This window comes from Pithys albifrons, chromosome 3 (assembly GCF_047495875.1).
Source record: "Pithys albifrons albifrons isolate INPA30051 chromosome 3, PitAlb_v1, whole genome shotgun sequence".
NCBI classification, from domain to species: Eukaryota; Metazoa; Chordata; class Aves; order Passeriformes; family Thamnophilidae; genus Pithys; species Pithys albifrons.
In genome coordinates this window covers 52,155,790-52,180,899 of record NC_092460.1, presented here as the reverse complement: position 1 = coordinate 52,180,899, position 25,110 = coordinate 52,155,790, and the positions used below count along the sequence as shown (strand labels likewise).

The 25,110-nt window shown below is 42.6% G+C and overlaps 1 protein-coding gene across 3 annotated transcripts in view; it reads right to left on the bottom strand.

Annotated features, from left to right (window-relative positions):
• The window catches only part of GRIN2B (glutamate ionotropic receptor NMDA type subunit 2B), a 235,142-nt gene that overhangs the window by 43,457 nt on the left and 166,575 nt on the right, over positions 1-25,110 (bottom strand). For all 3 annotated transcript variants that reach the window (XM_071551936.1, XM_071551935.1, XM_071551937.1), the window contains 5 exons: positions 14,750-14,958; positions 14,299-14,470; positions 13,486-13,639; positions 11,839-11,964; positions 8,662-8,891 (listed from right to left, as the gene is read on the bottom strand). In XM_071551936.1, the coding sequence (XP_071408037.1) occupies positions 8,662-8,891; positions 11,839-11,964; positions 13,486-13,639; positions 14,299-14,470; positions 14,750-14,958 (891 nt within the window). The remainder of the gene's footprint in view (positions 1-8,661; positions 8,892-11,838; positions 11,965-13,485; positions 13,640-14,298; positions 14,471-14,749; positions 14,959-25,110) is intronic.

The window sequence follows — 25,110 nt, the reverse complement described above, 5'->3', positions numbered from 1 at the left end:
AACCTTGGGCAGTGCAGCATTTCCCTGAACAGACAGCATCTCACGGATCCCATGTCTTCCACAGACTCACCCACATGTGCATGGGGGCACCAGACTGTCTTTCTCCTGACCCAGGTGTTATGGATATACCATGCTCAAGGAGCCACTTCAGGATCAGACCACCACATATAGACAGAGTCCACTCACCACCAGCAAACCAAGTGTCTCCTGGGTTTGCCAAGTGTGTGAGCATTAGACAGGCTCTATGAAGTTTCTCCACTCAAAAAGTAATACTTGAGCTTTAAAACTTCCTCAGGATATATTTGGCAGTATATGGACTTCAAGTGAGTCACACTTTTAGGTATCCCTCAAACATGACCAGAAAACATTTTTAGTGGAATCACTGAGCTTCACCTGCCAGAGACAAAAGCTCCTTTCACAGCTCAAGTATTAGTATGTGTGATATCAGAAAACCACAGTCATGTCTGTTGCAATGAAGTTGGCTATGAAATCATAGCTACAGTATACTTAACTTTTGCTTGCATGCATGTAGAGGCTGGAGATCATATGTTTATCCCAGCATCAAATCATTCAATGTATTTAATGTTTGAAACTCAGTTTCCTTGGAAGCTAAACACAATGGGGCAAGAGGCAGCTACTGAATAATCCCAGGCAAACACAAAACAGAAACTAGTGACGCAGAAAGATGCCCATTTACTAAACTCATGTTAGTATCATTAGAGGTTCATTCAAAGGGAGAAAATTAACTGATGAAAAGACCTTGAGAGGAGAGGTGGCAGGTAAGTACAGAGGAATTTGAAATCTGTTTTGTTTGCACATGAGACAGCTGGTTAACAAATTATGAAACACTCTGAGAAATTCAGAGGATGTAGTTTGGTGGGGGAGCAGTTCCTTTTTTCACCCATTTTCACTAACAAGGGAAGGTCAGATGCTCCTGTCTTCTGAGTACTAATAGTAGCCAACATACTGTTATATGGGTACTAACCACTGGGCAGTAGGGTGAAACCATGCACAGGTCTGGCAGACCTCCCAAAGACTGCACAGGGGCCAGAATTTTCATCCAAGTAATTTGAAAAAGTGCAATTTCTTAAGCATCTCTGTAAGGCAGGGAGGCAAAGCAAAAAAGCAGGGCATTTGAGGTGGGAGAGCTGGAGCATTCCAGTACCTTCCCAGAGGTGAGAGATAATGTCTTCCTTTAGACTTCTGATGAAAGCTGCCTCATTGCAAGCAGAAGACAGCAGAGGAATGAAAGCCCTATCACTTGATTGTGAGTCCTGGGGCACTGAACCCGGTACACTTGAAGCAAACACGTCTACTGCACCCTCGAGGTATAGAAAAAGTCAAATAGCCAAAGGCCTGGGAGAAGCAGGGCTTCTTTCCATGCAGTGAAGAAAAAATGCCTGGGAAGATACAACCTGCCAAATATTTATCAAGTATATGTATGTACATATAACTTTAAATGTCACAGTAGCCAGGCATCACCAATGAAAAGGTGGGGGGAAAAACTGTTGTAATTTTTTTAAATCCTGTAGAGCTCATCCTCCCATCCCCTACCCACCAGCAATTCAGCTCTGATCATTCAGTTGAAGGAGGCCAGCTCTCACCTCCCAGGCTGCCAAATTCTGGTGGCAGGGCCATTGTCTTTTATTTCACTGCAAAGTGCCAAGTACATTTATGGCACCGTATAAATAATAAATAAAAACACTCATTGCTTCCCTCTCCACTGACTTACACTGATGTGAGAAGCAGGACAACCCTTTGCTTCCCTGCCTCCCTCTCCCCCTTATGTAATTCTCCAGAGACAGCTTTTTCCAGACTGCCATGCAATTAACACAGAAGCGATCAAATTTAACCAGTACCTCCAAAGGAATAGCTCCAAATACTGGTTAAAAGGAAGATGAAAAGAAAGGGTCAGTGGTGGCCAAGGCTTGGGAAAGGCCAGGACAGTGTGGCAAGGGGAATGCAAAAACTTCAAGCTAAGAACCATGCCACGTCCCCATCGCCAAGGTCCTCATTCAGCAACTCTCATCCATGCCTCCAGCAAAGCCCAAGGGTTTGCATTTCTTCCTTTCCAGCAAGGATGAATTAAGCCTACAGTCTGACTCTGACTATCCCCTCCCTTTGCCTCTTACCTGCTCAAGTTCCCAACTAAACTGAATTTTTTAAACTGCACTAATCCTGAAGAAAGTTTTTGCTGCCATTAAATCATAGAATGGGTTGGGTTGGAAGGGACATTAGAGATCATTTAATCTCAATCCTCATGCTGTGGGCAGGGACACCTTTCACTAGACCAGTTGCTCAGAACCCCATCCAACTTTGTCTTGAACACTTACATGGATAGGGCATCCACAGCTTCTCTGGGTACCTGTTCTCTACCCCTCACCACCGTCACACTAGAGATTTTTTTCCTAATATCTAATTTAAACCCACTCTCTTTCACTTTGAAATCATTCCCCCTTGTCCTGTCACTACATGCTCTTGTAAAAAGTCTCTCTTCGTCTTTCTTGTTGGCTCCCTTCAGGTACTAGATGGCCACAATTAGGTCACCCCTAAGCCTTCTCTTTTCAGGCTGAACATTCTCAATTCTCTCAGCCTTTCCTCATAGGAGAGGTGCTCCATCACTCTGATCATCTTGGTGGCCCCTCCTCTGGACTTGCTCCTAAAGGTCAATCTCCTTGTGCTGGGGACCCCAGAGCTGGATGTAGCACTGCAGGTGGGGTCTCTCAAGAGCAGAGAGAGGGGAAGAATGCCATCCCTTGACCTGCTGCCCATGCTGCTTCTGATTCAGCCTAGGACACCATTGGCTTTCTGGGCTGCAAGTGCACATTGCCGAGTCATGTTCAGCCTCTCATCCAACTTCACCCCCAAGTCCTTCTCTGCAGGACTGCTCTTGATCCCTTCATCCCCCAGTCTGTATCAGGGGAATCCCTCCAGATCAACAGAGAGAATCCTGGGGGATCAAGTCAAAGCTAAAGAAAATCACAGCCTCCTTGCCACTCTGCACTACACAGTGCTCAGCTTAAGAAAAAGAGGGAGAATGACAAAGTAGGGCTGAAGAGGGTGGAAATAAAAACATGCTTGAAAACACACTTATTTTAAACATTTATAGTCTTAAAACTACTGAATCACATTTCAGCACATAGGCACAGAGCTGTGTTCCAAAGATCTCAATATAAAAATAATCCCAATCCTAAGAGTCCAGAATGTCTAAACCTAAGATAAATGTACTCAACTGCAACTGCAAAAATTTATCTGAGATCATATTTATGTACACAAGTTAGAAAGATCTCTTACTAACATCTATATGCTGTAGCTATTTAATAGCTTTTTATTAATATGAAAACTTTAGCATAATATGTAATTACACATAACACATGTATGCACACAATATGTAACTACAGTGCAGAGTATTTGCAAATACTTCATATTATAGCAATTGATGATTTACACAGAGATGCAGAGAAACAATCAGATTTCTAGCTACAAAATTTCAGACATCAGAACTCTGAGTTTTCTATAACTCACTATGAACCAATGTTTCTTACATTAAGCACTAGTCACTAACACTAATGTTATTGATAAAGGTCATATTTAAGCAAAAGGTAGAGTTCAACTTATTTACAGGAAGTTGTTCCCCTAGGGCAGCACTGTGGAAAGAAATTCAACTTTACCCCATGACATAAGGTTTGGAGATTCAAGAACTTCTTTATTTTTTGGTGTGTTTTTTGTCAAGTAAGGTGTTCTACACATTTTGGAAAAGGTTATGATTTATCACAAGAGGACAGAATTGGAAGTGGCGTGGTCTTACTTCTGTACGGCTAACTCATATCACCACAAAGGTATCCTGAGAATGAAAATCACACTGCTTTTGAAAGGATTGCGTATTTTCTGCTTTTGGACACCACCACATAAAAATTCCTTTATATCCTGCTGAAATGTGTGAAATTACCACAAATGGCTGTTGATAGTAAATGCTTAATCCCATGGAAGATTTGTACTGCCTCCAAGCCACCCAGTTAGATAATCTTCCCATTACAGACCTTACCAGGTACAAAACTGACTCCCACTTTTAGTCCTCTTGAAAAATGTCTAGCTGAAGATACCTGCTTTGCATTTCCCTAGACTTCTCCAGAACAAATATTTGTTGTACAAAAGCAGCAAGCTCAGAAGAGCATTTAACTTCAGGCATGTGAATAATAGCCTATTGCCTTTAATGTCACCACTCAGGAGCGCAAAGTTAAGCACATGCTTAAGTGTTCTGCATATCTGGGATCCTTGTATAATTTCATTTTAATGTGCTGCAGAGTACAATGTGGGAAATAATTCATTTTTCAGTTTCACAGCCCAGCAACTATTACTGCCAGAATAGAGCAGAACCTTTTTTTGGGAGGGGCAGGTTTTTCAGGGAGGCTTTTGCTTTGTATCAACCTGAAATGTTTCATTCACCTCAGAATTATGTGTGTCTTGTCTTCCAATTACCTACTCCTGTCCCTTTCCTTTGTTACAGAAAAAAATCCTTTTTTTCTTTTCTGAAATGTAGGTCAGTTTTGTTAGTAGTGCCTTTAGAAAATGACATGTCAAAATACAAGTCAAAAATATCAGGTTTTTTGTTTCAAGTAAAAATGAGCTACATTGGAAAATATCATTCCCTCTGCCTTCTTATGCTCTGTTCATTTTTTTTTTCCAGTAAAAATCTTGGCCAGTTCTAACTCCAAAACTTATTTAAAAAAATCCAAAAACAAACCAAAAACATCCCCACATATCTATTGAAAAAATAACTGACTTAGGCTGAATAGAAACAGGCCCTTTGTCTCAACATTTCATTAATATCTTAAAAAGCAAGTAAGTCAAATATATGTGAAATTTCAGCAATCTATTTTTATTTGCAGGCATGCAGATATCCATTTCTTTCCTTTTCATGTCAATTACAAAATTACCATTTTGATACTTTATTAGCTTCTTTGGCATTTGCAACTAATTTGTAGGAAAGGACACTGGGTTTTTTTATTATTATTAACCTACTGCATTCTAAATTATTTTATTTAAATGCCCTCCTGGCAGTCCACATTTGGTTTTATTCTAGTACTACTGTATATGAATGGAAATTACTTATAGCTATTAGATTACTTCACACATTAGTTCATTTTATATAATCTTTCCTGTATTTATTGCCTTCATTAGTCTGAAATACCGCAGGCAGTTGTTTCTCTAATGTGTCTGAAGCTCTCCCGTTAATGGAAATTGGGTTATATCTCCTGATTCCAGTCAGATGAAATGCAGACCCGGGAGTTGACTGCAGTATTCTGCAACAGGTTGTCTTACCACAGGGACTTTCACAGGGGGTCAGGGTGGTTAGCAGCCCCCCACAGGAATCCTAGATGGATGCAATCCAGTAGCACCTGCAAGGATGCTCCAGCCGGGCTTGCTATCAGTCCTACTGAGGGGCAGAGCTGACATGGCCAACATGGCTGTGACCCTGCCAGGACCACATCAAGCCCCTTTGCTGCAGAAGGTGGACTGGTGGGGCCAGTGGGTGCTGGTTTGGCACCTGTGCAGGAGGAAAGTGGTTCAGCATGCTATGATCACAGGGAGCTGGAAGGGAGATACTGTCAGAGCAGCACTTTTCCTGCAGGACTCACAATGCCAGTAATGCTCCCAGGGAGCAGCTGGTTTCTCCTCCCTCAAACTGCCCACAGCTGCCCCAGTGTTAAGAGCTACAGTTTGACATATGATTTGGCAGCTTCAAAGGTTAATGTGGGGGAAATAACAGACATCATGATCTGGTTTCCTGGGTAAGTTCTGGCACCTGTTATGAGACAGCTAGGCCTAAAGGGTGATACTCAGCAAGATAAGCATCATTTGGGACAGAGAGAGTGGCAGAGGTTACCAACCTCAGTACAGGGAGCCTCCAGCCACTCTTAGTTCAAGTTGATACCCTGGCACAGAGGTGTCCACTCCAGCCCAGCTCAGATGGACCTGTTCAAGTGTCCACACAGCACAGCAGGGACATGACATTAGTCATTGTCTTGTACATCACTGGGAAGTAAATGCTAGGCCAAGCCAAGACACCATCCAAGTCCTGAGACATCTGGGGTGTTTCAGCCTGTTTTTCTGGGGAAGCAGCATGTTGGCAGCTGCAGACACCTCTCAGAGTGGTTCTTCCCAGGCAAGGCCCAAGGAAGAGGGTCCAAGGAGACCCTCAGGCTAGCTGTCACAGAGTGTAGCCAGCTTGACCTTGATAAGTGTACCCCAGCCAGGCATGGTAATGGATTTTTTGAGTGCATCTGGCATTTTGGCTGCTTTACAGTGCCAGTGGGACACCTTCCCCAGGTACTGTCATACTACAAAGACATTCTCAAGCAGATCTGAGTCTAGGCAAGTAGAAACAATATCCCTTAAAATAACTATCCCTTTGCCTGTCAGCTTGGATTACATCCTCTGCTGACTCCTTGTGCTAGACACTCCTTGTGCCCTTACCAGCTGATGGAGAAGACCAGGAGACTGATCTACCTCGCTTCTGCTGTGGACACCAGATCAGACATTGGAAATAAAAGAGACTGGAAGCAATGGTTTTTCCTCTTGGAAAAGATAGTCTTTCCCACATGGCATTAGACACTGTCTGCCTCCTTTGAAAGTCTGAAATGGCTTTAAGCAGGCAGGAAAAGGGAAGTAGAGCACAGCACACCTCCGTGTGCCCCGGACATGGCTGCACCCTTCATCCTGGCTAAGTAGTGTACCCAGAGGGTGAATGAGCTGCAAGCATTTTGGAAAAGGGAAAACATGAGATTCAGAAAAGTGAACTCCTCCCAAACCAGGGCATCTTGAAGCAGTGTGACAAAGGCCTGGATGACTGCTCCCAAGTTCTGCAAGGCTCTCTGCATGTTCAGGGAGTAGAAATCCATAAACCTCATGGATAAAGTTCATTCATTCACATCTTTTGCATGGAGTTAGTCTCACCTCTCTTAATTCTCCAAAGGCAGCTGTTGGCCTCCAGTTTCACCAGACAATTTTAATCTGATTTCAGATGCTCTGGTAGATTGTAATCTTACCCAAATATTGTACTTGCAATAGCACTTGTGTTTGAGGCATACCACAATGATCTAATGTTCTATGTCCTTTCTCTTCCCCAAGAAACAAAGCACATATGCTTTAGGATAACAAAAGCAAATACAGGTACCATGGCAAAGAAAAGTAGCCCAATACACACAGGTGGCCCTATGGTGAAATCAACTAAGATAGGCCCAGAAACTTGTAACCAAAGGCTCTGTGAAGTTCCAGGAGTTACCCCTTTCAACTGATATTTTATTCACATATCTCTGCAGGTATGAAGAATATCTTAAAAACATGAGAATGAAAGCATGGCTCTCTCCATGAGCCTAGGCACAGCCTGAACCAATAGATTGCAGGTACAAACTATCCCATTTAGCTCAGACAGTTGAAAACCTAATGATGACAAACTAATGTTAACTCTGTTAGGGATGGCTGATTTTGAACAGTATCTTTCAGTCTGAAGGAGCCCACAGCTTTTAAGGAGTCTCCACGACAATTTCCACCTGGCAGAAAACATCCTCCCCTCCACCCCATCCTCAACACAGCATACTGCAAATGTGAAGACAGTGTGAAACAAATTGAGGTAAAAATTAAAACAAATAACAGGAGCACTTCTGCATGGATTGTTTTATTCTGTGCCATGTTTCATTCCAGGAAAAAAACAACAAAATAGGAAAGAAAAACTCTTAAAAATCTGTGACAGGATTTCCAGCCTGCTGCACAGGACACTGTATACACAGGATGCCTGGACAATTTATTTCTACACTGTTGTGAGGGACACTAGAATCAGTAACTACAACCTGTCCAGCACCCACAACTTGCACTTGAAGTTCTCCTCTTGCTCCTATCCCCAACAGCAATGTGGGCAACCTACTGCTATTTGGCTGCCCTACAATGGCATGACCCCTCAAGCAGACCCAGTGACTGAGCAACAAACTCAGCAAGGGCAATTGAGCCTCACAACATTCTTTGTGAGTAACCTCACCACAAAACAAAAATGAAGCGGTGCACAAAGCTTTACACCCTCACGAACCAGACAGTGCTACCCTGCATCCATCAGCAATCTTCTCAAAATCCTCAAGTGTGCAGAGTCCAGCAAAAGCAAATGCTCTGCATGGACAAAATGCAGTGCAGATAAACAAGGCAGTGAAACAGGAAACAATTTCTTGTGCTAAGCCTCCAAATGGCTTGAAAACATGACAGTATAACTTTAAGTGCAAGCAATAGGAAATCATCAAAGCCATCCTGATTTACCCCCGCAGGCAGAACTTTTCCCCACATTAAATTAACAGATCCCACTTGCTAGCCTAATGGCCAGTATTTCTGCACAGAAAAATTATTTCAGCCTGAAAAAGCAGGTTACAGTCATTGTACTCATTGTTTCCAAAGCTCCATTAATTCATTTCTTGCTGACAGTCAAGGTATGGTTTGGGATCGCAATCAAGCTCAGTTCAGTTCTGTTTATAATTCATTCTGGAAGTGCTTAAAACATGTAAAAGTGCAACTGAATACCAATGAAGAACAGTTGTGCTATTTAAACTAGGGTCTAAAGCTATGATGTGACTATGAAAACAGAAGAGGCTGCTTTGAGGATTTGGGTAGATCCATTACCTTTTTGTCACTCAAGCCAGACACCTGGTCCACGTATTCCTCTTGGATCATGAAGGCAGCCAGGTTGGCAGTGTAGCTGGCCAGAAAGATGACAGCGAAGAAGGCCCACACCGACACCATGATCTTGCTAGTGGTACCTTTGGGATTCTGTACTGGCACAGAGTTGTTGAACACCAGCCCCCACAGCAACCAGATAGCTTTGCCAATGGTGAAAGAGGGACCTCCTGGCTCTAGAGTGATTGAGAAACAAGATTCCACAGTGAGCATCTGAGAGTAAGTGGTCTGTATTTCCACTGACATACACATCTTGCCTTCAGAGTTGAGCAGTATCTATTCCCACTTGTGAGGTGAATGTCCACATCTGCACTCCCCTGTGTTCATGACACCGTTTCTCAGAAGTGCATCCAGAAAACTTATTTTTCAAAAATATACTCAGGTTTACATATTTATACTATCTCAAAGATTTTCACTGAAACCTTGTACAAGGGCATTCTTTTACATTTGATCAAATTATCTAGATGCCCAAACATTTACTTTTGGTTCAAGTGCTGTCATCAGAAATACAGTTTGCTCAGAAAAATTCTGTCCTCATTTCTAGCTGCTCAAGAGTGATGTCCTTGAGCTCCCAGCATACACCTGTGTAAAACATGGCTCTCACTGTACATGCACAGGTACAAGGAAGAGCACCATCTGAAAAAACGGGGCTCTACAAATACTTCTGCAAGACTGTTTCATTACCCTATGCTGAAGACACATGAACCAGAGAACACAGCTCCCTCTCCCCATGTTCCATGTCTAAAGTACATAGCAGTGACACATACTCTGGTCTGCCTCAGAAAAATCTGCAGCTCTGCCCCAGATAGGCCAGGAACAGACCCAGTATTTCAAAAGCTCCTATCTTCCCCTTATTCACTTTTCAGCAGGGAAGCTCACTCATACCCCAGAAGCCATGTGCACTCATGAAGCACTACATCTGAAAAATTATGAAATCGCACTTGTCTCCCAGCAGTCTCATACCCCCAGCACATGCTGGTTCCATTAGTAGGAACTGAAACCAAAATTTCCTCCACTTAAGCACAAGAAGTGCTGATATGGAGAATGCAGATGCAATTACTCCAGGATCCTGCTTCAGACACCAGGAAGATCCTCTCAGGATGAGAATCCTCTGGTACAATTCAAGCATCTGTCAACCTGGTCAGCACCTCATGCTTAACCTCCTTGGGTAGGCAGATTGGAGCCTAGTGCTGCTGCCTGTGGTTAAGGTTGACTCCAGCAGAATAGCAAAAGGGAAGAAAGCTTTGGCATGTTTCTCCAAAACCCTGAGCAGTGCATAACACAGATCATCTGAAGGCACTAACCATGTTACTCTAAGTACAACTGAAAATGCAAGGCGCTCATCTTGCACCCAGCAAGCTGCACAGTAAATTCAGAGCAGAATTATCACCTGGCAAAACTAGTGGCTATAGATACCAGGGAGACAAAATTCCTACAAGAACCATGGTTTGGCAGTCCTTGTCTTTTTACATGCTGGAGCAGTATTTTTATATTCCTTCTACCTAATGTGCCCTAAGACACACAGGTGAAAGACTTGAAAAACATCAGTGATGGAACATGGAAGGAAATCTTGAGAAGTTCCCTCTTAAAGCCTTCCTCTCTCTACTGGTCACATCATGTGCTTCCACAGTTACTTTGTCAGCCACAAACCAAGACTGTAATGGAAGACTCCAGTCTAAATGACGGACCTAGATTCCTTCTGAGCTCTCCAACAACAACAAACAACAGGACAATATCATTTAGGGACTAGATCAGGGCATGTCTGCTTGACCCTGGAGAGAAAAATCTTGATGTTCATAAAGAGAAAATGCAATTATGGGAGGCAGGGACGTACTGCCATAGTTCAAATGCAGCCAAAGTAATATTACCCAGGGTGTTCATTAACAAAAGTAGCATTGCAGTCTCTTCAGCAGGTTTCTATACTTTCACATTTGTCAGGGATTATATCTGCGTGATCATGCCATACTATCTACTCAGAAATATTGATAATAGCAGCAGCTGCAGTTCAGCTGACTTAAAAACTGCACAACTGTACGTAACTATACTGAATCTGTGCTAAGAACTGGTCCTGTTTCTACATGTGTATTAATAGCTCTCAAGAAACTCACAGGTTTATCAGTACTTACTTGTGTCCACAAATCCATGGAGCATAAGTTGCCAGAAAGGCCCTCCACGGCTCCATGTTAGGAGACAAGTTCTCCATGTTTTTCCATTTCCCAATGCATGTGGTTCTGCCTATGTTCTCATTAACAATTTTTATTTTTGCTCCTCTCTATCTTGATGGCATAAATTCACTTGAAGCACTAGAGTGGGGAGCAAATGAGTGCATTTTCTAGTAACTGTCTCTCTTCCACTGTTCTGAACAGACCAATAAACCCAGAAAGGTTTGAAGGGATGATTCATCAGGGGGTGAAGATATGCTGGTGACAGAAGACTCAATTTGTTAATTGTCTTCATCTCAATAAGGAAAAAAAAGGTTGTCTCTTAGACTGTCTGTCTGTCCCCTCTTTAACTCATCTGGCTGTCTTCTGAAGATCAGAACCACAGAGACGGATCACTCACTTTTTCACATATTTCCTGCTGCCCTTGCAAAGTAATTCTTCATTCAGTTCCAAGAAAATGAGCTTCTCATTTTCTCAGTTGGTCTTAGGCAGCCAGAAAGCTAAGCAGGGGAACGACATGACCAGGTGACAGATGTGGAGTTTGGAGGACATAGTACTATGCTGGGAGGCCAGCAGAGCAGCTTGCTCTCCAGGGAGATGCAGCACTGAAGGATGTATTGACAGTGCTGAGCCCTCTGATTGTCTCAGAGTGCAGCATCATAGGCCCCGCCAGCCCTGACTACCAGGGCCCATTTTGCCTCAATGAGAAACAAGTTGGAGCTGGTATGTGTTTTAGACATAAAAGGCAACACAGCTCCATCTCTTGAGCCAAGAAAATTATCCATTATACACATCTGCTCTCTTCAGAGCCTGTTTTCCGCCTCCATCCCTGCCCTCATTAGTTTGAATGCAAAGCTCAGAGTGGGCTAGATTCGTATCATATGCAAGGCAAAGGAACACTCTACAAAGTAACTGGGATTGGAAACAAGAGAGTATCATAGCAAGAAATGGTTTCCCTTACCTCTGCCATCAGCAAGGCACCGATTATAGCCCACAGGGCTGAAGTACTCAAAGACAAAGACAGCCACCGCAGAAATGATGAGCAGCATCACAAACATCATCACCCATACATCAGCACTGAAAGGCTCTGGAGAGGAAGAGAAAACCATGGTGAAAGACCTGATAAAACCTCCTTTGCTTTCCAGAGCACCCTAGTGTGAGCCAAACTGGGTTGGGAAAAAACAGAACTTAAAACAAAGCCTTCAACCCGATTCAGAAAATTTCTTGAACTGGGAGAACTATAGTTTCTGTCTCTGTAATGACTGCATTCCATCGCACTGTTCCATTGGTGAATCATGGCTCCATCTGCAACTATGTACAGCCATTGTAGCATGCATTGATAAAATAAAATGCATTGATAAAAGACTGTTCCCAGGAAGTCCTCCAGCACCATCTGGAGAGAGTGAGGAAAATCAAGCAGAACTGGCAGAGCTTCAGACAAGCATCCAACTTTTGAGATGCTGTTGAGCCAAAGAGCATCTCCAAATTTCTAACATTCAGCCATAACGACAGTAGTTTTTTCAGTTGTTCCATGCCTGTAGCAATGGGAACGCTGGCTCATACTAGAAATGTTAGTGTTCATGTTCTGCAAGTATTTGATCTCTGCCAAGTTTTCTCCTTCTCCAAGCCTGAACAGATAAAGATGAGACTGAACCAGACCAAAGGAACAGAGAATTCTGCTCCAGAGTATAGCCAGTATTGGAATTTCAGTTAAATTGCAGTTTAAAATTTTAGAGTTATCTTTAACTTTGCTTTTACATACCCCAGCAATACTGGTGGACTTGGCTAAGGGAAAAAACTCCTGAAGAGTGAGTAGTCATGAAATGCCTACTTTAAAAGGTCTGGGAAAATTTCATTAGCCATATAAAGTTATTTCTGTTTATAAATGTTCTTGGGACTCTGGCAGAGAGCAGACAGTAATTATATAACTCATATTCCATGTTTGCTGCATCATAAAGCAATTAATAAAGCCAAAGAGTAGATACAAGGAAGACACAAATGTCTTGGGGAAATGCAGTATAATTTCTGCATTCTCTGATCACCCTCCACCACTGAAGGACATTAGAAATGCCTTTATTGGAAGAGAGTGTCAGCACAGAACTGATGGCTCAACTGTTCTTGAAAAGATCTATTAGATCTCTTAACTTCTACTAGTTGCTCTGTCAAGGGAGGGTCAAGTTAACAATGTCTTTACAAATAGTCTCTCAAAGTGCAACAATTTATTTCTAATTGCTACCACTAAGTGCTATGGCATACCAGCTATAAGGTTTGAATCAATTTTCCTGTGGCCTACACTCCTTGAACATACTATTAGTTGAGTCACTGGGAAACCACATGCTGCAGCGTAGGTTACAACTCTGACTGAGTCTATTCTCTTCTGGGATTAGGCATACAATTGCTGAAAAATGCCTTGACTTGGAACTCCTGTTTGCATTTGCCCAGATTTTGCTAACCTGGGATTTAGAACTAAAACAACATAGTATATTTTTATATATCTGTCCCACAGGTACTCTTAAAAAGGAGCTTTCAGGCTAAGAATCACAAGCAACCTTCACCTAATTTTTTTATGAATACTGGGTGAAGTTTTAATTTTAGATTGAACCAATACCTAAGAAGGCAGAAGGTGAGACAGTTCCATTGCTACGTGACACCATGACACTGATTCCCGTTTCAATGAAGGGCACAGAGAAATCCACCACTTCTGAACGCTCCTCATTAATGGTGAGGGATCCCACAGCCATATAGGCCCGTTTGGTGACGACCTGGAGGAAGGAAAGGAAGCATTCACACACACACATGAGGCAGCTCTCAAGCACCACAGTCAAGCCCCTTCTCATCTTCCTGCCTTTCAACACAATCCTTTTACTCCTGTAATCCCATTCTCTATATTGTTTGTAACATCTTTCCTGTCTAATCTTTCATCAGGACACCTTCTTCTTCCAGAAAACCTACAGACACTAATCTTCCCCTCAAAGCTGGTATGTGTATAAAAAATAAATCCACAGAGGTCTTAGGATAAACACATCATCCACAGAGAAGACGTCTTATCTCATTTTTCTGTCCTTGGTTTATCCTCCCTCTAACACTACAAAGTCTTATTTCATACTTTATGCACCTTATATACAATGTAATCATAATCTGGAGTGCATGGGTATCAGCCTGTTTCTAAGACCGTACAGGCCAAATTTGTGAAACCATAGAGAATAATAATTAATTGTCAAGCAGGAAAGGTAGTCATGGTCAGAGTGTCAGAGCAGATTAATTCACCCACCCAGTGCCATGAAAGAATGCAGGCCAATCATTTCTACAGTCACCCCTGTCCCTGCCCCAGAAGGGCATCCAACAATGATGGGAGACTAGACCTGCCCCATGTCATCCAGCCCAGGGATAAAGCCCACCCTGGCCCCCTTTTGCTGCTGACCTCTCCAATCATTCCATTCCACGTCCCATTGATCTTTTTCCCATGCTTGCCATTAGTCACCAAGTAGAGGTCATAGGTGAACTTGACAGACTTTGAGATTTTCTTGAGGATGTCAATGCAGAACCCCTTGCAACATTTCTTCATGTAATCTGGCTCCTCATCAGTTTTGTTCCTAAACCACCACAACAATAATGGGTTAAAAAACTGTGAGAAACAACTTTCATTCCTTCCTGTTGTCAGTTTGCAGATCCCCTCCCACAGCGTAATGTGGACACACTACAATGATCTTCCCAAAAAGGCCAGTCATGAATGGACACAAGACAGGCTGGGAAAATGGAGGTGATTTTCTAAAAAGGATTATCAGGTTATGATGGTATTGGCCCAACAGACACTCTACATTCTGCTGAGAAGGGAGAGCCCAATAGGAGAAGAAAAACCCAGGGGTGCATACTCAGTCACTATGCGTTTTTGGCAAGGGACCGTATTCCTCATGCAGGTGCCACTTAGGGGGTCCACGTTCTCCACAATGACAAAAGGTGCCTCTTCCAAGGTCACAATACTCAGGTGATCATCCTCACGTTCCTCAGAGTCGGGATACAGCTCAAAGCGTGGCCACACATAATACTTCATCTGCAACTTTTTTTCTTTCCATTTCCCCACCTGTGGAGACACAAACCACAGAATATAGACTTTTAGTTGTTCCATCCCTTTGGATCAATCACAGCTGCTGCTGGACTGCGTAGAAGGACCACTCTGAAGTACTCAACATAATGGCTCCTGTAAGATGAAGATATTTCTGGGGAGAGGGCTCTGAATAAGTGTGTTCAAATGAGAAGGAAGTAGAGAGTAAGAAAGGTGTCTGGGTTGTCTCATCTCTGTGATGGTCTCACACTCTAGGAGAATGAGTGGATAGCCATGGGAATACTCCATGTGCATAACCATGGGAATAACTATGGTCAAACAGACTTGATGCCTTTCAATTTTCTCAGCCTAACAATAGGAACAGGGCTTGTTGTCTCCTGAAAGGTTGACTTGAGCCACAGTAAGTATGTGGGGGTGCTTCTGCTGAAAAGGATGAGCTATATATAAATGGTGAAACAGGTCACTTTGAAACATGAAGTTGAACTATTTCACTTGAAAAAGTCAAAACAGAACTTTTTTATTTCTTCAGATTTTGTCTTAACTTATTTTCAGAGAAATTTATCAAACAAATTCAGTTTAGTCAAACTTGATTTTGTCCTGAAATAACTCTTTCTTCTGGGAAAAGACTGCCCAATTCCTAGTCAGGACTGAGTGCTTCCAAGAGACAGGTAGCTGAAGAGGGAGATGTTCTGCATTTTCAGGAGTGTCTTCATAGGAGAAGAACACAAACAGAGATACTTGCTACAGTATTTCTTGCTATACCCTTCTAAGGCCTTACTGAAACACCTGCTTTTGTCCTTTCACAATGACTTGGTTACATACCCCAGCTGGGACCAAGGAATTGCTTTTTGTTTCTGACACATGAAAATTAAAACCAAAGAGCATCTATGATTTTTTTTTTAAATTTGCTATTTTACCATTATTTTCATCACTTCCATAAATTTCTATTTAAATTTTAGAACTCTCTGGTTTTTGTTTTCTAAGCAAATAGAGGTCATATCTTCAGAAGTCAAAAAAAGAGGTGCTACAAATGAGAGCTGTTTTGAAGCCACTAGAGATCTTAAAGAGATATTACATTTAAGCACATCCACAGCCCACAGTAGACCATTTTTTGCAAAAGATTCCAGTAAAAGAAAAAAACCTGAACATCATCTATACTTTCAACTATCAAAGTCTCGTCTTTGTTCTCAATTCCCTGTGTCCCCATGACAGTTGACACTAATTAGCACCTTGGCTGGCGGCTCAAGCTGAGAGAACTAGGAAGCTAACGGGGCTTTAGAAGGAACTTTCCTGCATGATCCTCAAAACAAGCCCTCTAGGCCAGGGCTGACAATGCTGACTTGATGGCAGAAGCAGTGTGAGTGTGTGGGAAGCTTGCATGGCTGCTCTTTGCTATGTACCTGCTTGGTGGGTAAACACAAAAGCTTCATTCCACTGCAATCCAACACCCCTCCCACCACCCCCAAATTTCAGTCATTTATTTATTTAAATGACAGGATGAGAGTGAGAAGCACTTATTAAAGGCTCATTAGGTGTCAGTGGTTAATCTGTGAACTCAAAGCCCAGCTGGGGTTTGGCATTTAAAAGCATCTAGAATTCACATAAAACACTTGTCACCTTCAAAACAAACAAATCTGGCCATGAAAGAAAAATCCGCTCGGGAGGCTTGTAAAGGGAGAAGACAGGCAAATGAAATCACCCAGAGACAGCAGTTTCCCCATCTATCCCTGCAGCATGAACTAAGCACCCTGGTGAGCACAAGGCAGGGAGTTTGTAAGAAGGTGGGTGAAGTGTCTGGGCAGCTGATCTTGCCTTCCCAAGGGCAAAAAATGCCAAGGAGAGACCTTGCTCCTAATGTTCCCTCTACCCGTGAAGTCACACAGCTTGGACCACCAAGCAGCTGCCTATCTTTTTTTTTTTTTTTGGTACTTGAGTAGTCAGGGAGGAGTTATTTTAATTTTTAAATACACTGAGCATTCGGATAAAGCTGGCAAACAGCCCTAGCAACTATTGGCCCCTTTTTTCCACAAAGGACAGGTAGTTGTCTAGGGCAGCAGATGATCTCTACTTCTGCTAACATCTAAGCCTGGATGTGGACAGTGAATTTCTAAGGGAATATAGAGCATATACTCACAGGCTCACCCAGGGCCTGCTCAGCCCTGGACTTCCCATTCATTGACCAAACAGGTCAATTTATCATTATCCGAGACAGAGATTTCTGCAGTGCTACTTCAACTCTCAAGTAGCTGAACTCAAATCCCCAAAAGCAGTTCAGTGAAGCTACCAGACAAGCAGAATAACTGCACACAAAGGGCTCAGTAGGGACCTGTGATTAAGATGCTGCACAGAACAGCCCAGACTTCAGCTCAGGAACATTAACTTATCATAGAAATAAGTGTTTGATGAAAGAGACATCTTGCAGAATCTCAGCAGCACTTAGATATCTCAGTAACAGCCATGATATAATCCCCTAAGTGATAAATTAGATCAGATAGGCAAACCCAAGCCATAATTACCCAGAAGTTCTCTGGGACAGAAAGGGGAGTTTATAAGACTGCACACCAGGCACGTTTCACATTGTTGTACTACATAGACAACCTTATGAAATTAGGATAACAATGACAGTCTTGCCACAGCCTTCTGTGCACTGAATCACCTAACCTGCAAACACAGTAGTACACATCCCTTCCTTATTATCGCAATAATATCATTCTGAATTGTCCAAAGAAGAAGAAAAACAGAAGGTAAGGAAATGTTCTGATTTAAACTTTTAGATCAACTATAGAGTGCCCCAAGAATAAATGCAAATACTATGTTTCATTGCTAACCTGATGCCATATATCTGTATGCATGTACAGATACAAATAAGAAAAATCAGAAAAGCTTTGTGAATTAAAAGGAGGCAGACTTCTTTACATGCTTATGCATGCAAAGGTAAAATGTGCATACAGTTAAAGAAGGATAGGCTTAAGCAATATGTGGGCAAGGACAGTAAGGATAATAAGAAACACCACATGTGCAGAGGATGGAGACAATCCAAGAGAAAAAACCCCATAAATGCACATTGTCTGCTAGACTAAATAATCTGCCACGAGACGGAAGGAGCAATTCACTGTAGGGACAGAGATTAGTGGAATTAAATGTCAAAAATTGGTCCAGGTAATGATGCCTACTCTTAAAGATTATAACCTACCAATCTGTGTAGGGCAGAGCAAGGCATTTCGGAAGTCTCAAGGTATTTTGTGTTAACAGCCTATGAACTGTTATTACTTAGGTTTTGCTGAGTGCTTGCCTCAGCAAAAAAGAGGAAAAATAAACCATCCCAGGCATCCTACATATTGGTTACCCTGCAGTTTCAAGATGCTTTAGGTGTTCTCCAATCAGAGTCCAATCACCCAAACTTCCACTAGAAGCCCTGGAAGGTCACAGAATCAGTAAAAGTAAAAATACTTTTAGGGATCTATGAAACCTCCTTTCTAATCATATTCTCCAATCCCTAGGTATGTTCCTTTATGCCAGGACACAGCTCCTAAGAGACAGAATTTCACCTTAACTTCCCCTTGCTCTACCTGTACCACATCCGATCTTATCAAGAAAGCGAAGTCACTTTGGTTTGGGGATTAATTTGGAGGTGTTGAGGGAGGGGAGCAGCTAACTTTTACCTAAAATATAAGAACCTATTTTGGATAACAATGTTGGAAGTAGAAGTCCAATAAATTTGCAAAGAAGGAAAGGGAGAGCTATTATAGAAAAAAAAGTTAATCATATATGCTATTTGTTTGTCTAACTACATCAGTTATCCCATGCAGACAAAAGATAAGATTTGCCTATGCAAGGAGAAAACAAGTGGGAGCCTTCTGAAAGCCTTCCAGCAGGCTGGCAAGTTTCCCTAACCGCGGTATAACGCAGCCAGAATAAAAAAGTTCTGCAGTGTGTTAATGCGCATCTTTAATGAAAGGTGTTTCACATTAGTTCTTTGAAACTAGTTCTTAACAGAGGCTTTTCTCTCCTCCCAAGGGAAGTTAAGGCTTGTAAAAACCATTTGTGGCAGATGTTTCTGTAACCTGTCCTTACACTGACAGAGCGCCCACGGTTTCTGCAAGCAGTTTATTCCAGTGCTTACCTATGCTTCCCATTAAAAAGGGGTTTTTTCCTGATGTCTAACCTAAATCTTCTTGCTGCAATTTATACAGGAGAACATATTTCCTTATTCTCCTACATGTGCTCTTTTCAGTGTTATCAGGTCAGTAAGATATTTATAACACAGAGGAGCTGGTAGTCTCAATCAGTGGCTCTCTTACTGGCAAAAGCAGACACCTGTTCAAATGACTAGTACCCAGTCTCACCATTTACAAATCCTTACCCAGATGGGTAGTATGGACAAGTACAAGCTACTCCCATGAATTTCCAAAATTGTCAGTTCCAGCAAAGGCCGAAGTCTATCCCTGAGTTCCTCCTAATACATCAAGGCAGGACTTCAAAATACAAGAGCATCTGGAGAAACCCCTAACTAGTGTGAACAGATGGAAAAATGAAACCTCCTAGAATTTTGGCATGCAAGGATTAGGCCGCAGAATACAGTTCTGGATTAAACAAAAAATGTTCAGATACATTTCTTAGGTGACATATTCAGTACCATTTAATTGGTATTTGGAGTGAAAGTCCATGAGAAAGCCTGAACCTTCAGGTACTTGTTTTTCAACACACCAGAGGATAATTATGCCTAGGTAAAGTTTTTTGTTAGTTATTATTTCATTAAGGCTCCTATTTGCACCATGCCTTGCACCACTCTCTTTTAATTTACAATCTTATCCCAATTCCTGCAACCTCTGGTATAGAAAAAATAGAAAAGGGACAAAAAGGATTTGACCACTCCAAACTCAATTTGGACTTGAACTGCTTTCTGCATTTCCTCAAAAGTTCAATGATTCCTCCCTTATTATGCCTTTTTTCCCCCTTTGTTTATTTTGGGGGTTTTTTTGTTTGGTTGGGGTTTTGTTTGAGTTTTTGTTTGTGTGTTTATTTTTCTTTTCTTCTTTTTTTTTCCCCAGGAGCTGAGGAGTTTGTTCATTCCAGTAGGGGAGCACTACAGCAACAACACAAAGCATGGATTATAAGGCAGAAATTCCCTATTCCACCAAAAACTTCTAAAACCTCATCTGCACCCTTGTGCCTCCCTCCACACTGAGTAAAACTGAGATAATGGCATGGTTTACTTCTGGGGTGCACTGGATAGATAAATACAGAAAAGGTCATGAGGCTCACAAATAGTGTGGAAATGAGGAGACACACACATGTATTTAGAGCTAGATGAAGGAACATATACAGCATGTATCTGTGAATGGTGTAAATATGAAAACTTCCTGTCTAATCTTTGATGTAAGACAGTTAACTGAAAAAATCTTACATAACTTTTACACCTGATTTTAATACATGAAAAATGGAAGATCAAATATAGAAGAGGTAAAGGTAGGATGTTGGGCAGGGGACAGAAAATAGGACTGTTGTTGGTAATATAGATGATGGAGAAGCATATCTAACCCCTTTGGGAAGCAGTGCAAGTCCAAGGAGAAATAACAGTCTTGTCAGTACAATTGGTACAGATCTTGAAGGAGGACATGGGAAAACCAGAACAGCTGGGCAGGACCTGAAAAGGGCTACTGCAGGAGTAACAGAAGCACCATAGAAATAGCAATTATAACTGGGACATTGCCATTGGAAGTAGTCATTGCTCAGGATACATAAAATAAAAGTAGATCTTGGGGGATGCTATTGTAACCTTAATGCTGCAGTAGACTGTGAAGAAATAAATCATGCATAAACAATGTGGAATCATTTGGGATTGAAATAGGTTTTGGAAGACTGCTGCAACCAGGACTGAACTATAGTGATCTACTATAGCTCCACAGGCTTGGCCTTCAGCCTGGGCAGAGATGTCATCATTGTTACTGAAGAGAAACTATATCAGGAACTAAATTATTATGGGAGTCTTTAGCTTCATAGAGATAAGGTGGAGAACAAATGCAATTTTTAAAAGCAGCACCCTGATGTCTTTTTTCTGGATCTGATAGTTGACACATTTCTTCACCACAAAATTACTCAACAGGCAATAGGTTGTGATGTTTTACACTCAGTTTGGGCAAAGTAGCAAGGAACCTTACAGGAAAGGTAGTTACCAGAAATAACCTTGGATTGAGCGATTAGGGGAACAGAAAGCCTGCCTTAAAGAAGGAGATTAAAAAGCTTGTTTAACCTACACAAATGAAAGCAAAGAGAGGAGATAGAACTTCTGTGTATAAGTAAAGCGGGGGTATATACACAAGAGAGGAAGGAAAGTGATTTATAAGCAGGAAAAACAATGCTGGTATAAGAACAACTGGTTGTGAGGAAATCTGCCTTGAAAATAAGATAGATTTTGACCATCAGAGGAGGGAAGTTAGGAACAGCTGCCCAAAAGGAGCTGTGAAAGCAACTAAAATGGGGTCAGGAAGCAGAACAACTGATTTGTATAGATATGATATGTATGATTTTGCTGCCTAGAGCAGAGGGATGGGAGCAGATGAGCCTTTCCAGTCCAGTGACTTCAAGAAGAAGGAAAAGGAGTAATTTCTGTGAAAAGCCTTTTATCATTGATTTTTCAGTCTGCAGATGTCAAAACTCAGTCTTAATGTGTCTGTGTCCCTCAGCTAAGCCACATGAACATGAAGACTCATGTTAATGGTATCTCCAACTCCTTGGCTCATGCTTCCCTCATTGAGCAGTAAAGCCTTCTCCAGTGCCTTGAGAATAAAACATGCCTTTTAGCCTTCACTCAAGCTGGTTAAGTTATGACTCTCATACTTACAGTGTTGACATCACACCCATTACCAAACATACAATTCCTGTGATGCTACAAGTCTGTGTCCTCACACAGACTAGTCTAAAACAAGTGGAGAAGAAGTGCCACAAGGTGCAAAAATCTCCTGTTTACAGACAGTTACGGTGATTAGCCACATCAGCCAAAGCAGACATGAAATGGTTGTGAATGCTCCACACGCAAAATTAATTAACACAAAAAAACCTACTCCTTCCTGAACCTTAAGTTCACCTTCCACAACCACCTGGGGAAGGCTGCTTTCTTGACTGCACCTGCAGAAGCAAGAATTGCTTCTAATAGCCTTTCAATTAAAAATGTAGGCTGCAGGAGATGGTGCAATTTTCTCCCCTCTATTTATACAGCACCTATCATGTGTCAGAAGGAGAGAGGCTGAGCTTAGAGTACAGACAGGGTGAGGTACTTGATCTTGCTTTAGAACTCATTTTGGGAATAAAAGCTCTTTGCAGAAACATGGTCCCCCAGCTCACTGAGGTCTGGCATTTACACAGCTTTTGCCATTTTTGCTGAAACATTTCGTTCCTGATGCATTTATATGCTTTTTGCAGTTGCTAAGGTCCTGTCCCCTGCCATGATTAGCCTGAGAAGGTTAATGAGGTATACTTTGAGCGCTTCTGACTTCTGCAAAGTCAGTGAACTATGGAGCTCCACTGATGTCACAAAAAGGTCAGAGCTGTGAGAATGCCAAAGAGTTTGCCTTGCTAAATCATTGCTCCAAGCCAGAAGGTACCAAGACTTCAATACAGGCATAAAATTAGCCAGGACCACCTGGTAGCTCCCTCTGGGAGATGGTGGTGGTTTTGGTGGTACCATTAACTTGGTAGCCCAGAAGTTGTTCACCCAGGCAAGGCTGGCTCATGCAGGAGCAGTGTGGTCTCCAGGGGCACATATTTTTTCAAGGACCTCAGTGCTACCTGACATATACATAACCATGCTTTATGGAATGCATGCTGCAATCAGCATAGGCATAATTAGGAAACGTGAGGGGAGAGGTTAGAGGAAGCTGTTCCAGGTAGTGGGGGCTGAGATCTGACCAGGCTGGAGAACATAACTCTAAGCTTCTAGCAGGGGCAAATCAGGTGTTAGGATTTGTGAAGAAGGATTAAAACAAAATTTATATCTTAAAAACCACTGAAGACTGACTACCAACCAACATAATCCACCTCCAGTTAAGAGGCAGTGACAGCACCTGACTCAGGCTCTTACTAGTGTTGCATCCTTAGAGCCACCATGCCCTTCTGAAATGACTCTGTGTGAGGACAGGAGAACTTAATACATGGTCCTAAACTCCAGCAATACCACTCTATTCTGATTCTGCTCTGGGACATAAAATCTAAAGCCAGGAAGCTTATACTGCCCCTATCATTGTTCATCTAAGGTGAAAGAGGGTTTCACCTTGAGCATCTCTACTGCTCTCCTCTGCAGACAGTAGGGCAGGGGAAAATGTAGCAGGGATACCAGTAAGATTACCTATTGCATCACAAGTGTTTCAGGAGACACAGAGGTTTTAAAAAAAATTATTTTTATGTACATGTATAGGCATCTAAATGCTTTATGCAAGCATTTTGCTGTCTCTAGGAGTGCTCCCACAGGTGTGTGTCAAAATCCAGTACGTGTCCATGCATGTAATGCCCTATCTAATGATTTTTCCCCTTGGTTTCCCTGGTGAGTTCTGGGTCTGAGTTTTATTTTGCTGATCTTTCATTTTTTCACTCAGACTTTTCCCCCTTAAAATATGTTCCACAGAGGGAGGGATGTTTGCCAATTCACACTGCAGTCTGGAAGCTTTGGCTGTTCAGTTGGTCCAGTACAGCAGTATACGAAACCTCGATACACATGCAGTGATGTCTTCTCTTTACGATGAGCAAATACCTCTCCCAGCATCTCTTAGGACCTGAGGCTGAAGGAATGTTTAAAAATGCAGATGGAGAGGAAGGCCAAAACCACTTCCTTGTGCTAAGGCAAGATAAATGTTGAAGCCAGCCCCAGCACGAATAGAAGAGGAGACAACATGAAGGGAGAGGGAATAACTTGTCTAAACCTCACTGTCTTCCAAGCTGTGTAAGCAAGACCAAAGATGCCACTTTGAAAAGCATCTCCGAGAATATCAGAGAGATCCTTTTAAATTCACTGAAGGTTGTCACAGAGGCTGAAACACTTTCTCACCCTACATACAGCAGCCAGAGCCCTTTACCTGGCAGCCAAACATTGCCCCCATGCAGAGATGCATGCCTGCTGAGAGCAGCGCTGGAACAGCCATACACACACCCCTCTGCAGAGAGATGCAGGATGCTTGCCTCTTCTCTCACCGGTGAAAAGGGGAGGATCACGTCTCTTTCGGGCAAATGACAGCACGTTGGAAGTCAGATTCCAGGGAAAGCAGTTATAGAGCTGCGCATCCTTGGTTTTGTTTTTTTTCCTCCTACCACTGAGAGCACTGGCAAGTGATTGCAAATGCTGTCCCCACCCACAGCACACCCCTTGTCTGGATCCTGGCTCTGGATTCACACTGGCATAGCCACAGCCAGTCCCCACTACCTACATACCTTCAGGATGCATGTCTGCCACCCCCTCAAACCTGGCACATGTCAGAGTGCCTCATGCAGTGCACCAGGGCCATCCCAAGGGGCAGCCAACTGAACCACTGCTCAAAGTTGTCACCAGATCTCCAACCAGAGTAGAAACAACAGCTCTGCTGTGCACCCTTATTCTCTGCCAGGTCTCCTCACTTGGCTTTGCAAAGGGACCAGATGGGAAGCAAACCTGTGGGATAGGGAGAACCAGAGACACCCTTGCTGCTTTTACTCTATCTCTTGTGTGGTGAAGGGAGCTGCTCTCTGCATCCTTGCACCTTTTCTTATCCAGTCTCTCTTACCTGTCTCTATGGAAAAGGCATGTAAACACCTGCATGACACAACTCAGTTTCTCCCTCCTTTATTTTATTCACTAAGGTGCTCCCCACTAAACACAGGAAACAGGGACAAGGGTGGGGGAAAGCAGAGGCAACAGACAGCCTCCAGCTCACTTGTGAGAAGAAATGGATGGTAGTCTTTCATGCCCAAGCTCATTAGCTCTCCATCTCCCACTCAGCCACAGTTCTGCCTCCCATCACTGCTCTGCACCCATGGACACAGTCCCCACCGCACAGACCTGTGTTCTAACTGCTGCCCCCATCATGTCTTTATTCTGCTGCCCCTGTGCCAGGACCAGTCACAAGAGTGAGACCAGTGCAAGCAGTAGAGAAACCTGTGGAGATGAGAGAGTAACTCATGTGATTGCCCCACATCTCAGCTCCC